The sequence below is a fragment of the Vanellus vanellus genome (assembly GCF_965231255.1).
Source record: "Vanellus vanellus genome assembly, chromosome: 2".
In the NCBI taxonomy this organism is placed as follows: Eukaryota; Metazoa; Chordata; class Aves; order Charadriiformes; family Charadriidae; genus Vanellus; species Vanellus vanellus.
This window is the reverse complement of record NC_138906.1, coordinates 112,591,127-112,609,056: the sequence shown is the minus strand read 5'-3', so window position 1 is coordinate 112,609,056 and position 17,930 is coordinate 112,591,127. Positions and strand designations below refer to the sequence as shown.

General features: G+C 42.5%; 1 protein-coding gene across 1 annotated transcript in view; it reads left to right on the top strand.

Annotated features, from left to right (window-relative positions):
- GNAL (G protein subunit alpha L) overlaps window positions 1-17,930 on the top strand; it is a 124,201-nt gene that overhangs the window by 105,840 nt on the left and 431 nt on the right. Inside the window, exons 6-11 of the mRNA XM_082499079.1 lie at window positions 5,860-5,914; window positions 8,625-8,698; window positions 9,602-9,660; window positions 9,897-10,017; window positions 11,282-11,412; window positions 13,461-13,528. Coding sequence (XP_082355205.1) covers window positions 5,860-5,914; window positions 8,625-8,698; window positions 9,602-9,660; window positions 9,897-10,017; window positions 11,282-11,412; window positions 13,461-13,528 — 508 coding nt within the window. The remainder of the gene's footprint in view (window positions 1-5,859; window positions 5,915-8,624; window positions 8,699-9,601; window positions 9,661-9,896; window positions 10,018-11,281; window positions 11,413-13,460; window positions 13,529-17,930) is intronic.

Here is a 17,930-nt window from a genome sequence, read left to right as displayed (position 1 = left end):
CACCTCCAGGGATGGGGCACCCACAGCTTCTCTGGGCAGCCCGTTCCAGTGTCCCACCACCATCAGAGTGAAGAATTTCTTCCTTGCACCTAGTCTAAATGTCCCCTCTTCCAATTTGAAGCCATTCCCCCTCATCCTGTCACTACATGCCCTTGTAAAAAGTCCCTCTCCAGCTTTCTTGTAGGCGCCCTTCAGATACTGGAAGGCTGCTATAAGGTCTCCCCGGAGCCTTCTCTTCTCCAGGCTGAACAACACCAACTCTCTCAGCCTGTCCTCACAGGAGAGGTGCTCCAGCACTCTCATCGTCTTCATGGGTGCTTTTTAACTGCCGGGAGCAAAAGGGACTTCCTGGGGAACCGTCGCTCTTAGGAGATGCCAGAAACACTCAACAGTGAACATCAATGCACAGATATTCCTAATCCATCAGAAACGAACGCGCAATTTCATCTTCGGTGTTTGCACTGGGTGTTTTCTCTTCTCTTCACTTATGCAGCAACTGGTCGGTTCCAAGCTGGAGAAGAGCATAGGTGAGCCAGAGTGCATCCAAAAGCAGGTTTTGGTCCCTCTTGGCCCTGCTGCCTCGTCCTGTTTTTGCTGCTGCACTGGGTGTGGAGGGAGAGGGGGGGGGGAGTCCACTACTACATGGAAAGCTGTGTTTAAAATATAGTGACTATTTCAATTTTACAGGAAAATCCTTAGCCATTAAATTTTACCAACATCTTCTGTGGGATTTCTGATGACAGTTTCAGCAAATGGCTTGGGAAAAGAAATCCTTTAGGGGTTGGAATATTTCTGGGGGCTGTTTTCATTATGTCTTTCTCAGTTACCGGGAAATAGAATAATAGGAGGTTGCTTGAAGCCCAACTGTGGAGCCTAAGGTATTCTCAAAACCAGAAATCCATATTTTCCTATTTCAAATATTGCAGGAAGAATAACAGGATTGTAACCCCTTAGCTGATTAAAAAAAAAAAAAAAAGAAGGAAGGATATTTTATAGAAAGAAAGAAGGAAAAAAAAAAGTTCAAATCTTGATGTTATCCCTAATAACTGTAATAACTGCAACAGGAAAAAGAAAGTGCTGGTTTTTTCCATTTCAGCTCCCTAGAGACCTGAAGTAGGTGTTATTGTGAAATATTTGCCTCACCTGTGACTCCTTGCAGGCCAGAGAGGGTAGAATTCAAATTCCTGGCCTTGGATGGTTTCATACAGCAGGTTACGGTGCTTCTGCTGGTTTTTGAGCCTGGCTGGGGTGTTTGCAAAGCTCATAGTGGTCCATCAGAAATGTAGAGATTTGCTGACCCCGACAATTTACTTGAGGATAAATTTGAGATTTTTTACTCTGAGAACTTAGAGCTACAGCCTTAAAGATTTGCCACTTTGCCTTTTCCTCTTCAAGAGACACGGGTTTGAGTTCTTGTTTCCCACAGCAACTTTTTGGTACAAGGCCTTTGAAATGTTAGGGTGAGAGCATAAAAAATGGTTGAAGTAGACAAAGATTTATTAAAATGCGTAATTTGTTGTATTGATCTGCGGTTTAGTGCTTCATCTTTCCAATTCCTTGGATGTCAAAATACGCTTACAAATATAGCAGGGTTTTGTGTCTATCGTATTATTCTCAAGACATGATTTTTCTTTTAATTGTGATTTTGTTTGTGGGGTCAGAATATCTATTCAGAGCCGCGTAGTGATTTACCCAGAGAAGGATTTTCATGTACGATTACCTCCTCTTTATTTGTGCATTTATGAATCCTTTTTTCAGAAATTCTTATATAGCTGCTGCTGCTGCTCAAATTGCCATGGTTTTTAAAGAGAATAATGCTTATTGATAGTTCCCACATGAACTGGCAGGCACATCTAAAACCTGTACTTTTGTGTTCGCAGCTTGCATAATATAAAATTTAGAGATTGCTTGTCAAACTAAGTGTCAGCTGAGTTTCCTAGGAAACTCACTGAAGATATTTATAAAACTAGAGATCAGCTTAATAATAGATATAATAATGTCAGTAGCTCGTGATTGGTTTTTTTAACTTTATCAGTCCATTTTTCTTAGCTTTAATTTGTTGGCAAACCAAACCCCCCCTGCATTTCCAAACAGAGCAGTGAAGACCTTCCTTCCAATATCTTGCCTAATTTATTAAAAAAAAAAAAAGTAGTTTGTGCTGTTCCGTGTAAGGAAAACACCCTACTGTAAAATTAAGAAGTGCCTAAATGTCATCCTAATTATCAGACTGAATCCTTTATAAATAAAACCAGAATTGTGAAGTAGAAATATAAATATTATATCATATGTTACTGTTTTATTCACAGTTGAGTTGAATGCGTGAGTTTAAAGTTCATTGCACGTGCATGCAAAGCAGTCACTGCAGAATTAACCTAACTCCTGAGCATAGGTTTCTATAGAAGCTGCATAAATAGAAGACCTGTCAGTATTGTAAAAAGGTATAATTCTGTGAAAATAATTTTAACCCTGAGCTGAAAAAAAAAAGGATCTAAAAAGAGAGAATAAGTTGATACTGGTGTCCATTTTTTTTTTCTTTTTTTCTGCTATTGTGTTTTCCTCACACTGAGTCTTTGAGTGGGGACATGAGCATTGCCACAGTTCGGAGGTATCCTCATACTTTAAACACTTTAGAATGAACTTTTAGTCATGTAAATTTAAAATTTGCTGGTGTGTATATATACGTGTATGTATAAAAGAATGTATATTATGCCAGAACATAATTATTCGAGGCATTTAGGTTTAGTAGAAATTACATTCTTTAGAAAGCAATTTAGAAAAGTGACTGCAGTTTTCCCATTTTAATACAGTAATGAGAATGAAGTTAGCATATTTAGTAATGAGGCAGTACTGACTCCTTATCTCATCTGGAATCCATTACTTGTACCTACTATGTACATTTGCCTGTCAGAGCTATCTTTTGATACTGTGCTAATTAGCCAAGTAAGGAGCTTATATGAAGGATATTCAAGAACTCATTTTCTTTCGAAAAAGTAAGAGTACAGCTTTTGGTGTTTCAGTGTCTAGAAATCTCAGTGCACGCTTAATGTAGTTGCAAAAGAAATTTTAGGAAGCCTGTCCATCACACACTGAAAAGGTTAATTTTGTGTAAAGCTAAGAAATTTAGCAAAATCCTAATAGTAGTTGCATGTTGATTCATTGGATGCTAGTGATATCATTGCAGCTTGATACAGTGGGGTGGCAGGTAAGACCTTGTAAATCATTGCATTTTTTTTAATATAGATTGCACGTGGCCAGCAGCCTTACAAGCATAAAACATTACAGCTGCTATGTCAAGTGTTGTTTTTTAAGCACGTGATACTTGTCAGAGCTCACTCTCTCGTAACTGTGGTGTTGCAGTTTAGGGTATTTGAAACAGATCCTTTTACCAGGAGGAGGCTGACAGTTTCTAAATGGAAGATGACTCGAGCGGATACTAGGACATCTAATTAGGAGATTTATCTCATTCCCAACCCTGCCATGGATTATTTGTAGTATAACTCTGCGTTATTCACTCCTCTGTTCCTTACCATAATTCGCCTGTTTGGAAAATGCAAATGCTAACAGACAATAACCTTCCTGAAGTGCTTGTTATATAGGTGAGAGAGATGTAAGTGGATATGAAATACCATGTTTAATCATTTCGGATAAATTCTGCCAGCATGACCTTGGTATTGGGGAGTCAAGATGTATTGTCTCTGATTTATACATCAACTCCAGAAGGAATGCTGCTGCAAGAAAAATACCAATTCACACTGTCTTGTGAGGTTTGTGATGGAGTCATACTTGTGCACAAATGCTCATTTCTGTCCACAGTCTTAACTAGACCCCTTTTCTGTATCAGCTGTAGTTGAGGACCATTTTCTCCCCTGACTCCTGTTGCATTTATTGATCCCGAACTGTGCAAGCCTGTTTTCTGCAGGCTTGTTTAACCTGCAGGCATTGCCACCTTACTGCGCTCAGAGACCTGGATTTACCCCTCTGCTAACCTTTTACCCTGATGAAAAGTGGTTGTTATGGAGCCTGTTGGATCAAACTGTAAGGAAACTGGAAAGAAAACTTTGAAACAGACTTGGAAATACAGGAGTGCTGCCTGAAGAGCCATGTTAAGGAAAATTACTTGTTTAGGAAGAGATTCAGCTTGGAGGCATTTTTGTTTGGGGTTTTTTTGCCATTTTTTTTCATCTGGTGTGCTGCAAGCGTGAGATAGGAGTTGTGTTAATGATAGGCGCGCCAGTGAAAAATACATCACTCTGCTCCAGTGTCTGCATTAACTGTGGGGATAACTGAAGTTAAACTTTGCTTAATCAATGCTCTCAAGGTGGTGGAAATCATCTGACCAAAAGGTTCGCTCTGAATACAACTGCTTTCTCATGGTCACTGTAGCTGATTATAAAGATGTACTTTTATATCTATGTATAAGTTTAGGGTGACTTTTGGCAGGGGAGGAGGTTTTGTAAAAAGATTATTTTTCTTTAGAGTTTGTTCAGGCTAGTTTCATTATCAGGCACCCATTGTGTTGCACTAAACAGTGATTTCTTAAACAATATACTTAGCCGTCACACCTGGATCATCCAGAAAGAAAAGCTGGATATTCTAACTGTACATACTGCGTTTTGTTTCCCTGTTATAACAATGGAGGTTCAAAAAGGAAAAATAGTGTAAGTAAATATATACGTAGCATATTTTCTTTTCCTTTCAGTTTGTATCCGTGGGAAAATGGTATGAGAATTGCAAACAGGCTTTTAGGGGTATATTTTTTCAACTGGTCAGTGTGTGTGACCCCTGTGTTAACAGTGAGTCATGTTGCAAGTCAAGAGTTCACTCGTTTTTCGTCTTTCCCACTGCAATTAAGTAAACTCCACGTGCACACCCAGTAAAATTGAGAAAAACTTGCCAGTTGATAAAGAAATCTTGGTAATATTGTAGCAAGATGAGTCAACTGGTGGGATATTCACTGCCAAATACCAAATAATGCAGAAATTCAAACAAGCTTCTAAGTCATACAGGCAGTCTGGAGAAAATGAGCCAGCTGGGCTCACACGAAATCTAAGAAATGGATGAAAGTGAGAGAGAAGAACCTGCCTACTTTAGCTATACATATTAAATGACATTTTCATGTCCTTAATACTGCCATTCTAACATGTTCTATGAAAGAATTAAAGCTTGAAAAAATTTTATAAATAATTGGAGAATGTGGCTTCCCCCTTCTTTTCTGGTTCCCTTTTCTCTTGCCCTTCCCTGCAGTTGTAAGTTTTTGTTTGACCTTATGTATCTCACTGAGTTTTGCCAACATAAAGAGTCAAATTGGTTAACCTCTGCTTCATGTCGGTTTTGGTTTCCAGTTCTTACACTTTAGTTCCAGTGTTCAAGGACAGCATGTCAATACAAAGATGTTTGTATATATTAACAAACATTTCTGCTAACATTACTGAGGCCATAATTAACATAACATGCTAGATTAGCATTATGCTAAATAAAGGCAACCCATCACCCCATTTTCTTTTTTAAACCCCAAATCTTTTTTATGTGTAAACAATGATATCATGTTATGACACATGGTTAGTCTTAGTATTTTTTAGTGGACCTCACAAAATTATAAAATTTAACTGCATTTAGACTATTTGCGGGTACTGCATAACGGTAAGTGTAGAAGCGCTGTATGGAAACAAAGTCCAGGTAAAAAGTTGTTTGACTTGAAAAATGTAACCTCAATTAATGTAAGTAACTCACCGGGCTCATACCTTTACTGTTGGACCTGTGTTTTACTTTGCAGCAGGAGTCTAAACCAGAAAAGGTAGTGAAGAGTGTTATACTAGACAGTATTTTACATATCTAAGTGCACGTTTATTTTTCTTCTAGCTTTTTGGAAAGAATTGACAGCGTCAGCATGGATGACTACACACCCACAGATCAGGTTAGTATCACTGATGGGGTAGGGCCTGAACCGAGATGCCTGTTTATAGGGCATACCACATAATATCACAATACAGTCTAGCAATTTAAGTAACGGATATTAAAGAAGAGGCTTTTTGGTGGTGCAGGCTTGTCTTTTACTGTTACTGTCGGTGATTCCTGTAATACGTCTATTATTTCTTCTTGCTTTCCATTCTGTGTCCGGCAAACAAAGCGAAGGGAACAGAAACATAAACGTAAATACCTACAGTTTCCCTCACCAGCCTTTGCTACACAGAAGCAGTGTTTTATTTCAATGCTGGAGGTGATGGAAACCCAGAAGAAGGCTTCCCATGTCTATCAGACAGGTCCTTCAGAGACAGAAGCCTGCAGTGGGTCTAGTGTCCAAATTCAGAGGAGAGCACCAGTGGCAGCAGCAGACCTCGTGGACTTCTCTGCGAGTGTGCAGACACCTTCTTTCCAGCCTGTCCAATCTCCTGGCAGCAGGATAGTTTCTACTTAAGCCTTATTTGCAGCACAGTATACTTTTTTCCCGGATGTCTTGATACATCTTGATAGAGTGCTTTAATGACAAACTCATTCAGAAAGGTTAAGGCTGAAGTGGTGCAGCCTTGAAATAAGAAAGAGCTTCACCATGGTGCATGGCTTCAGCTGCCTTCCCTGAGATCAGGCTGTGTGGTTTCCTTGGGGAGGATGTCTTTTTGGCGGACTTATTCTCAGGTTGTTATTTTTCAGTGCTGGTATCCCACTGTCATCTAATAGTCTCAGCCACGATCGTGGACCACGTCATAAACTGCAACTACAGGTGGCAGAAGAGAATCTCTGTACTGGATAATTCAGTCTAACCATGCAAGGCCTCAAACGGGTGGATGCCCTTAAAAAAATAAAGTTGCCAAATCTCATTGTGCAATCAGGTCTGAAATTCAGAGAAATTAAGTGACTTGCCAAAGATCACGCAAGGAACGTGGAGCAGAGCCTGTTCCTTCAGAACTAGTTCAAGCCTATAACCACAAGCCTGCCCAATTGTTCTGACTGTACCCTGAAGCAGAAGGCAGTAAAAAGTAGTATGCCTTGTATTATAAATTGAAACTTGTATAGTCGACCCAGTATCGGACCAATTATTAAAGCCCTCAAGACATGTTCAGACCAAAGCAGTAGCACTGGTCTGGACCTCATGGTCTGATTTTAGCATCGATACCACTCAGCTGGAGAGAATAGTCAATGAAGCAAAGCCTCGTTTTTGCTTTCACTACTTATGTTAGTGTTGACCTCTTTGTTCCTGGGAGGCCCTTCTCTACCTGGAGCAGTCATTCATCATCTAGACATTTTTCCTGATATTTCCTTTGAGAAGAAATTCCCTGTGTCTCCAAAGATCAGAAGAGGCCTTTGGTATTTGGCAGGCAGAAAACTTCTGCTCTAAAGGAGGGATTCCCTTTTGCTTTTGGGTTTTCGTTCTGTTATGCTGTATCAGTTGTCCTGCCGAATTAACTGGTAAAAATCACTACTTTCCTTTTTTCCCTTGCTTTCTTTAATTATTAAATTTTTTTGCACCATCCCAAAATAATGACCAAGCCCGATAACAAATAAATGTCAGCAAGTGGCAGAAAACGACAGCAATGTATAAAATAACGAAAATAATTAAAGAAGTGACCTTCAGCTGAGTTCGTGCGGCCATCAAAGCAGCTGAGGTTTGCCAGCTACCAGAGTACTTGAAGCAGTAGATGGTAGGGGAAAAAGGCAAGCTGTGCTTGGACTCTGCACCGCCGACTGCCTCCTTGCCTCCCGTTTTGGTAGCCGCCACGTGGCAAGGAGAGCCAAGCTAGGCCGAGCGGCCCTTCCCTTGCCCCAGGAAGGGAGCGCTCCCCGGGGCAGGCAGCTGTGCCGAGAGGTGGCTGCTCAGAGGGGGGGGGGGGGTTCATCCCCATCAGGAGGCCGCAGCTTTCTCCGGCCTCTGATTTTGTTCCGCACCCGCTGCCTGAGCAACAGTGCTGGATAGTCAAGGTTAAAAATGATTCTGGTGATGATGGTGGCACACAGTGAGCTAGTTGCCTGAGGTATGCATCGTAAATTGCTTTTGCCTGCTTCCTTTGAGAATCGAGGAAATTGTTATTTTTTAAATTATTAAAAGAATGTTATTTAAGATGTAAAGTATTGCTAGTTTGAAAAATAAGAAAGAAATGCCAGATTTATGTACAACCTAAATTCTGTTCCCCTGTGCTCTGTAATAGAGCTTTAATTACTCAGTCATAAGCTATTATTTCGATAGGATTCCTGTCTCATTCTGTGCAAAAGAGGGCAGAATTAAGGTTGCCTGGGCAACTGTAAATCTGGAGTTTTCTAACATTTGAATACTTGACTTTACAACATGAATAACATATTTTTCTTAATTTTATCTAACTTCAGAATTCATTATCAACATCACATATAAAATTATACGAACATCAATAACAGGTTTCAGTGTGCACTAAGGAGAACATATAGGGTCTCCGGCTTTCTGAGTGTGCACAAGCCACATGCAGAGATGATGTTTGTGTATATCCACTGTGTCAGGATGGACAAATACAGGTTTGCCAACAAGAACAAGACTGATTGAACTTTAATTAAACGGAACATTTAAGACTTTACATGGAAAATAATATTCCATGCTTTTAAAAGCAAAGTGAGGTTAGAAATAAAACCTTGCTAATCAGCTGCTGTGTTCTCATTTCCAGGATCTATTAAGATGCAGAGTGTTGACATCAGGGATTTTTGAAACAAGATTTCAAGTAGATAAAGTAAATTTCCAGTAAGTCGATTAGTAATAATTTATGAATATCATGCTGATTTTTAACAATTTAGTTCAGATGTCTGTGCTCATGTATGCTTGGTATAATAGGTTTAGGGTGGGGGTTGTTTGGGTTTTTTTTTATTCGGTTTGGCTTTTTGGCTCTCTTTCCATAGGTCCTAGTAAAATTGCCTCATACTTTGCAAAAAGAGCTGATATTAGTTACGTGTATTAGCAATGCTCTATTGTGAGATTGTCTGTGGCTGCTTTTACTAACTGGTTCATTGGTATAGCACTGTAAACTCATAAAACACTTTTGAGGATAAGATCTCACAGAAGTCATTAGGAGTCGTGCCACAAGACTGACTCTGTACGTTGGGAGGAGGAGAGTTAAATGTCTCCCTTCTTCTGTAGGGCTGCAAGCTCTGTGTTTGTCAAAGTTTTACGCTATGTCTGTGTAAAACACCCGCCATGGGACTGCCTCCGCTCGCTGGTTCTTGCCCAGAATGGTGGCAGCGCTGATGGGCCAGAGCTGCCCCCACATCCTCCTCCTTACAAAGACTCTCTCTCCCCACCACTCTTCAAAATATACCAAAACCTGTCCTTGTTTGTAGTACAGTAGGTCCAACCTTACATGCTACATGTGCTTCTGAGGGCTGGAAAGGCCAATACTTGCCCTGGAAAAAAGTATGTTTCTCATTTTATGGGTTCAGTAGCCTTCTCCTGGCAGAGCGGGGCAGGGGGAGCTGTGCAGCTGTCTGACATGCAGCGCGGCATCAGCAGAGCGACTCTCCTCTTCAGGTGGTATTATACTGCTGCTGTCCTTGGGGCTCTCAGATTTTTAAACTGAACCCTCATGTTGCATGCTTCATGTGACTTTCCTAGTGCACATAAGTGATATAACATCCTATGGCTTTTTAACAGCATGTTTGATGTAGGTGGCCAGAGAGATGAGAGAAGAAAATGGATCCAATGCTTTAATGGTAAGTAAAAATATTCCACATTTTTATTTTGAATTTATTCTCTGAGACATGAGCAGCTTAGTATTCATATTCACACATAGTGTGTCACTAATACAGGGGTCCAGTGTTATAGATATTTTCTTTGGGTGTTTTTGGCAGTCTGAGGAGTAATGGCAGTGTCACCTCAAGGAGTGCGTTCTGGGATAACGGAGATGCTCTTTTCTCTCTCCTTTTGTTCTTTTGTGTACTCTGCCCAGATGTCACGGCTATCATCTTCGTTGTGGCTTGCAGCAGCTACAACATGGTAATAAGGGAAGACAACAACACAAACAGACTACGGGAATCCCTGGACCTTTTCAAAAGTATCTGGAATAATAGGTAAAACTTACCTCGTTTCCCACCCATGCTCCCCAATTTAGCCACAGTTCAACTCCTTACAAAACAGGACTCCCCTTACCATATGCTCAGGTTGCTTATTCAGAAAATGTCCAGGGAGGGCCAGGTCGCGGGGCGTCCCCAGGGCGCGCACCCCTCCCCGGCAGGGGCCGTGGCGCAGAGATGATGCACAAGGCCTTTCGCCACTGCTGCCAAAATGACGCAGGGCGTTGGGACAGCTTGGAAAGAGCAAGCTCCCCGTGCTGGCCGCCATGAGGGAAGCAGGGGAAACCCCTTCCTGGCGTCACTGTGCTGCTTGGCCGAGGCTGGGAGCATCCTCCAGATTACATTTCGTCTCCTCCTGAAACGCAGCTGCAGGAGCAGCTAGCTGTTGGCGTTGCATTCGATTCACCGGCTGGCGCTGCAGTCGGTACCTGCGCAGGCAGCCGCTCTCGTAGGACCCATCTCTGAGAGCGCACAGTTTCTCTGCCTTGTGGGATGATATCTCAGACCTAATCTAATTGCAATTGCCATTAAATCGCCATTTTGTCACAGTGCATGTAAATTCTAGGTATGTAACCAAATAGCAATCCAAGCATGTTCCTAATAGGGATTAAGTAAAAACAATACACAAACTAAGATAGTGAAAAGTTTCCAGCACATACCTATCAGGATGCTCTGCACTGAGAGGTGATTGAAGGAAAAATGTTAAGTCCCAAAGGCACATCATCAGAGTGATGGCTAGGTACTAATTGGGGAAGAGGAGAAATGTATTTTTTTGATTTGTCAGGTGGCATACAGGCCACCCTAAAAGACGGGATGTCTATGTGGATGAAGTATTACTTAAGACAGAGCAGTCTGAGGAAAGGCAGCTTTCCAGCCTTTTTCTCTTGCTTCAGCAAAACCAAAGAAAGTAGGCAGTAATGTCTGGTTTGGGACTGCAGTGCTTTTGGGAAATGTCATCATTTTCCCAACTTGATCTCAAAAGGTTAATTTAGAAAACAACATTTGAAGACTGTTTTTTTCAGCAATGTCTACTGCAGGTTTTATAAATGTATTTACACATCCTATAAATATACCCACCAGCACAGGTGCAACCAAATTGAAACAATAATTTAGGTCATCTTTTTTTTTCTGTTGAGGCATGTTCCACACTATTTCACTCTCTGTCTACACGGGGACAGCCAGTAAATTTTCTGTTGAAATGATATGTTTTCCTTGATTAAGGTGTCGGAGATAACACAAACATTTGGTTTGGTTTTGACAGGTGGTTACGGACCATTTCTATCATTTTGTTCCTGAATAAACAGGACATGCTGGCTGAAAAAGTCTTGGCAGGGAAATCAAAAATCGAAGATTACTTTCCTGAATATGCGCATTATACTGTACCTGAGGATGGTAAGGTTTTTCACCACGCAGGGACTGGACCTGCTGGCATAGCCCAGCCCGTAGTTCCTCTCTCTGTCTCTCTCTGTATCTCTCTCTCACACACACACAAGTTCACAAGCACACACCGTTCCTTAATGCCAACTGATGGGCAGGTAAGGAGCGTGCCAGCAGCACATAGCTCAGAGGTGTCCCAGCACAGGCAGGGTCTGAAGGGGCTCTGGTTGTGGGGGTCTGCAGGGGGCTGGCCCCAGAGCACCTGCCTTCACCTGCTTTGGAGCAGCCCAGCGTCCCAGGAAAGCAAAGCTGCTGAGCATGTGTCTCCCCTGGCAGGTGCTTCTGCCTGGGCCTCCCATGGTGCCGGACTTTGTTAGGGATTCATTAGACTTATTTTGTGGCCGTTCTGCATCCTCCAACACTGTGAACTTCAGCCTTTGCAAATACTGACGGGAAGCCCAGCAGACCCAGCAAGGGAACTTTAATGGAGGAAAACCACATCAATAAATACAGAGAGATCTGTGAACATGGAGCGATTAGCATGGGTTTGGTTTCTTATCATTTCAAGAAATACAGTCATTCCTGCACGTTGCATAAGTAAACTTTGCTATTATGCCAGTTTTATACCAGGCAGGAGGCTTCCAAATATCTCAAGTCTGTGTCTAGCAAAAGTGGTTAAATTTGCACTTTCTGACCACTAGCCTCTGCCGTACCCAAGTGATGCCTCTGGCTTGCAGCAACCTGTTGGAAAAGTTTTTTTTGCTACGCTAACCATCAACAACTGCCTAGGATATAGTAGATGCTAATAAGTTCTTTTCAGCTTTCATTCAGGTCTGGAATTTCAGGAGTGTGATGCTGAGTTTCCAGGGTGAGAGGATGTCCTAAATCCCCTAAACTGTCCTAAACTCTGAGTTAACTTGGCATCAGTTTTCTCATGCTAAGGGCTTTCAGAAGAAAATTTCTGTTACTGTCACCCAAATTTCCCTCTCCTAAACATACACCACATATGTACAGTGTTTGGGTAAATTTTCAACATTTTTTATAGTAAGCCAGTTGTCAGAATAAAGTAGCTTTTGGTGTTTCTCAGCAGGATTTCACAGTGGATATCCAGAGTGATCCAAAATATTCACACATGAAGCAGCTCTGTTTTTCACCGGTAGTTGTTCATTTATTCTTTAATTTCTGCTGACGTTATTTAAGGACAGCAGCACTGAACTCTTAAGATGCTGGTAATTGTGCTGCTGCTCTGTGTTTACCCCTAGCGCTATAAATAAGAGTAAAAAATATGTTTCCATATTCTGATAAATTCTGCCCTTTACCATATTATGTTTATAAGCATCTGATTTGGTATGTTAGATGAGGAGAAATCACACTGAAGGGAAATGAATAGTTATCTCTTCACTGTATTGTTTTTTACACTTATGGTAAATATAGTTGTTACATGGCCTAGATAGAGATGACTTCATCTGCCAACAAACAGCTAGTGACCAATGAGTCTCCAACTCAACAAGAATTTAATCTAAGGGCATACCTAAGTATTGTGCTGACTTGGGTCCTGGAAATAAAATGTATATATATGAAAAGACCTTTGGATGCTATCATTTTTTTCAAGTGTAATCTTGGACTAATCATTTTTAAACACAAATTCCTGCCTGCAGAAGCTTTATTCAAGAGATGCTGTTCTTCTGCGGAAACTGAAGAGCTCGGTTGGTTTTTCTAGTCATATTTTCTGATAAAAATTAAACCCTAACTCCCACTTGTTTTATATCTATGTGAACAAACTTGTGTATGTGAGTAAGCCCCTTTATGATATGACCGAGGACATTGTTGCAACAATTACAGCAGTTTTCAGGTCCCTAAAAGATCTTAAAGGCATAGAAATTTATTTCAGATTTTACAGTACCTCTCTGTTTTAGATTACCTATCAGGGATCTCCTGTGGATATTTGATTTTTTAATTTCTGTATTGAAGGACTACTTCCTCCTTGTTAAAACTTTTATTATGAAAAGTAGATGATTGTTTGCTTCTTATGATTCTGATGTCATTTGTTTTTAATTGAACAGCAACACCAGATGCAGGAGAAGACCCCAAAGTCACAAGAGCCAAGTTCTTCATCCGGGATGAGTTTTTAGTGAGTAATTTTGATCTTACGTGTGATTCTGTCATAGGAAATACTGGCAGATGGCATAGCTTATTTAGGGAAAACTGATGGGTTTTTGCAGAAAGCTAGAAGGAGAGGAGAACGTCTGGCAATTCCCTAATTCTCTTCAGCTGCCCATCTTGCAGAACCTTCCCCACTGCTTGCACATTTTTATGCCCATTTTATACATAAGTCACCTGCCCTGCAAAATATCACGCAGCAAGTAAGTGCTAGAGCTGAAAACGGTTGTATGACTGCCTGCTTGGTTCCAGGTTCGGTGCGGGTGCCAGCAGCCCTCGCTCCCTGCACAGGGGGACAATGCTGAGCACTATTTCGATTGCCAGTTAGCTAGGTTTTCTGTGGTTGACTAACTGTAAGATGCTACTGGCTGTTACCTTGAATGTTTATTTTGTGTGTCACTCCAGTCCATGTTTAATGCTTTTTTTTTTAAATCCTGCATTCCTCCAAGGGCTTTGGCAGTGGTCGGCTGGCAAGAGGGAATGAACAAAAAAGCAGATTTTATCCTTAAAGATTTCTGTAGTGCCAGTTAGGAGATTTGCCTCATTCTAGGACTGGTGTCATGGCCCTACTGAGGAATCATATAACAGTTTCCTTGTCTGGTCACAGTTATTCTTGTAATTAAGGTTTCCTCCAAAGCTGGAGCTGAAGAGGTGTTGCCTACATTTCGCAGATACGGGCAGTTATCAGGCACACGATCACAGCCCAGCACTGCTGTCAGAAACAGGGGCTTAATCCAATATCACCTACGGCTTCACTCATATCGAGTCGTTCCAACAGTGCAAAGCCGTAACAGAGATGAGAACAGTGCTCTCTGCATTTTGCCCAACTGGTAGAAACTCTATGGGGGTGTTCAAGAACTAATTTAATGATTAGAATTAAGAATTTAAAAGTCATTATGCATTTACAAGTGTTGTTAGGATTTACAGCTGTTGATGCAACAAGGAAGAAAGAAGCAATTAACTATGTTCACGCTTTGGGGATTTCCATTCACCACCTTAACCTTCCGGCTTATGAGGAAAAACGTCAGATTGAGCTGTATTTACATAAGAGTTACCAGAAAAAAAAAAAGCCCACTTAAAGCCAAATCTCTTGCAGTAATGCTGAAATGCTGTGAAGCAGGTGATGGCGTCCAGTTTGGAAGGAGGGTGCCAGAGAACCAAATTATGGGGAAACTAGGGTGAAACCCCCCACCTTTATCTATTTTAATTATTTAAAATAAAAAAAAAAAATACCTCAAGGGCGAGGTCCTTTTCCTGCCGTGGCTCACTGGCATTATAGAAGGAGGTCACCTTCGAGGCACGGAAGGGACATAGGCATTGCAAGCACATAGAAACACACGTCTGTGAGTGCTGGGGGCAAGGGAAGCGTTTGGGCCAGGGCCAGCACCCACCCACCGGCCACCAGGGCTGTCCCCAGGGCTCGGCCATGGGGCCAAAACATGGGGCTTTCCCCCCTCTCCCTGCAACCGCCACAGGCTGGGCAGAGAGCATCTCCTCCATAAGCAATGTTCATGTGTCTCCCTCTTGAGTTTGTGCTCGGTTTCTCGGCATAAAAAAAACGAGGGATGTAGTCACTTGCACAGTTGCTTTAAGCTTTTGGGCTGTGTGGGGTGAAAGTCTTGTGAGCGAGGTGTTTCTGCTCCCGTGAACGGTCTGAAGGCTTGTCTGCCCTGAGTAATGGAGGCCGCGCGCAGGGAGGCTGAGGTGGGCAAAGGCCGAATAGAAACGGCGACTTCCAGTTTCGTGGGGTCGGGTACAAAAGGCCTGAGGTGTCGGAGAGGGGGACACAGAGGGGACAGGGGACACAGAGGGGACAGGGGGAACGAGCTCAGCATACAGACTGGGGAGAGGGTCTGATATCCTCTTAGCCAGGTGCAAGGAAGAAAAGGCATGTATTTTCTGTCTGCGGCCTTCTTGGCCCTGCTTTCTATGTTTCTTTCTGGGTCTCTTCATTTGTGACCTTTTCCTGTTAATGTTTTCAGACACAATCCAGAGAAATCTGGTTTTATTCATTTATAAGCTTTACTGTGATTTTTATAACGGTAGCGGGTCTGCATAAGGCATGGATAGGTGTGAAAATCCCCACCGTGGCGCTGCACCCCCTTACAGCCCTCCCTGGCTGTAGGCACTGGTACTGGCAAAGGTAAAAGCATGTTAATTCAAAGAATTTTTGAAGGAGGCTAAACATAAACACATTTCCAGCAACTGTTGCTAGATGGTGGTATATGAGTAGTATATGAGTAGTAGGATGGCAAAATAGATGGGCTCCTGATGTCAGGGTTGGTGATCTCAGGGCGGCTTGAGTTTTAATGGGGGGAGCAGTGGGTGAGGGCTGGCAAGACACATCTTGTGGGAAATTCTCCTTCCTTTGGCTCGGGCACATCCTTTCTCCTCCCAAGCTCTTCACAGAGGCAGCGTGCTACTCCCCAGCCCCGTTTTAGTGTTTTGTACACAGGGCTCTCCAGCTGCTCCTGTTTTGTTTTAATACATCCCTAGTGTATAGGTAACCCCTGTTAAAGCAGTGGCACAGCCCCTCCAGTTCATGCTGTTTTTAAAAAAAAAAAAGAATCTGGGAGGTAGAGGAGCTGCTGTTCAAACACACAAATAGTGCATTTGTTTCCTCGCAGAAAACTGTCATCCTGACCCCTGCAGTATAGGGATGCCAGTATTAAATATTCCCGCTTGTGTTGTAGGAAGGTAAATGTACTTTTCGTTGCTGTCCCAGGGAATTTTTTTCCCCCCTCTGAACCGGTGCTAAGTAACACACTACTATTCAGAATAAGTTTTGAGTAGGGGTGAAAATACTGCATTTGTCCTAAAATGAGAGAACTACAGAGCTGTCGGGACAAAAAAAACCCATGTAACATTTTGAAAATACATCCTTTGACATGCTTTAGGTATCACAGGAACATTGTAGGCAGCTCAGTGACATAGGCATTAGGGGAATCGGTGCATGACAAACACAAGTGAACGCTTAGTGAAAGAACACTTATTTTACCGAAACACAAGAAAAAGATTGACAGTTGGGTCGGTAGGGTGGTGTGCTCCCCACTGCCCACAGCTGGGTGGCACTGAAAGCATTTGTACGTTGTCCCTCACTGACAGTGTATAACATTTAGTCCTAGAAAGAGCACATCAGAGTGGGAGTCAGATCCCCCTCCCGCATCCTTACAGTACGTAACTGCTGTGCGCAGACCACGTGGAGGGGTTGATGGGCTTGGTACAGCGCACTGAGACCATGCTGCTTGAACAACGCGTACTGGAAAGGATGAGGGCAGGGTGGCAACAGCAGCTGGAGGCTGCACATGCAGACATTGGCCTCAAACAGTGCAGCGCAAAAGAGCCACAGATCCCTGCAGCAGGCCAGAGCTGAACTCCTCCAAGGCTCGAGAGTGAAGAATGAAAAAGTGCAGGAGTATTTGGAAGGCAGACTGGACCATCATTTTGGGGACAATTTTTTCAAGAAGCAGAAGCATTAAGGCGCTGTTCTCCGCTGCTACCACCTTCACAGATGGGAGGTTTTCAGTTTTGTGTTGCTGATTTAAAACAAGAGTTCAAAAATTTGCCACATGATGGCACCAAAAAAGAAGGAAAAAAAAAACAGTCGTGGGACAGATGTGTGGCAGACTGCAGTGCCGTCAGCCGTGCAGATGAACTGCACAGTGATGCGCAAATGACAATAGCTTGTGCAAATGAGGATCACATCAGTGGCTCTTACAAAGTAGTAACCTACTGACCCCATAATACTGTAACTTTTTTTCAGCTTTATTTTAAATTTGTAATTCACGTTGGACTATATCACAGACCTTCCTTCTTTCCATTTATTTATCATAGAATCAGGGAATGGTTTAGGTTGGGAGACTACAGATCACCTAGTTCCACCCCCCCACCATGGGCAGGGACACCTTCCACCAGACCAGGTTGCTCAAAGCCCCATCCAACCTGGCCTTGGACACCTCCAGGGATGGGGCCTCCACAACTTCCCTCGGCAATTTGTTCCAGTGTCCCACCACCATCAGAGTGAAGAATTTCTTCCTTGCACCTAGTCTAAATCTCCCCTCTTCCAGTTTGAAGCCATTCCCCCTCATCCTGTCACTACACACCCTTGTAAAAAGTCCCTCTCCAGCCTTCTTGTAGGCCCCCTTTAAGTACTGCAAAGCTGCTATGAGGTCTCCCCAGAGCCTTCTCTTCTTCAGGCTGAACAACCCCAACTCTCTCAGCCTGTCTTCAGAGGAGAGGTACTCCAGCCCTCTGATCATCTTCATGACCACCCCATTATTTTCATGATCTATATACAGAATTTCCCAGGTTCCTTGGTACTCCGTAAGTCTGTAGACTACTGCGATGTGAAACTTCTTGTGGTACGGCTCCTG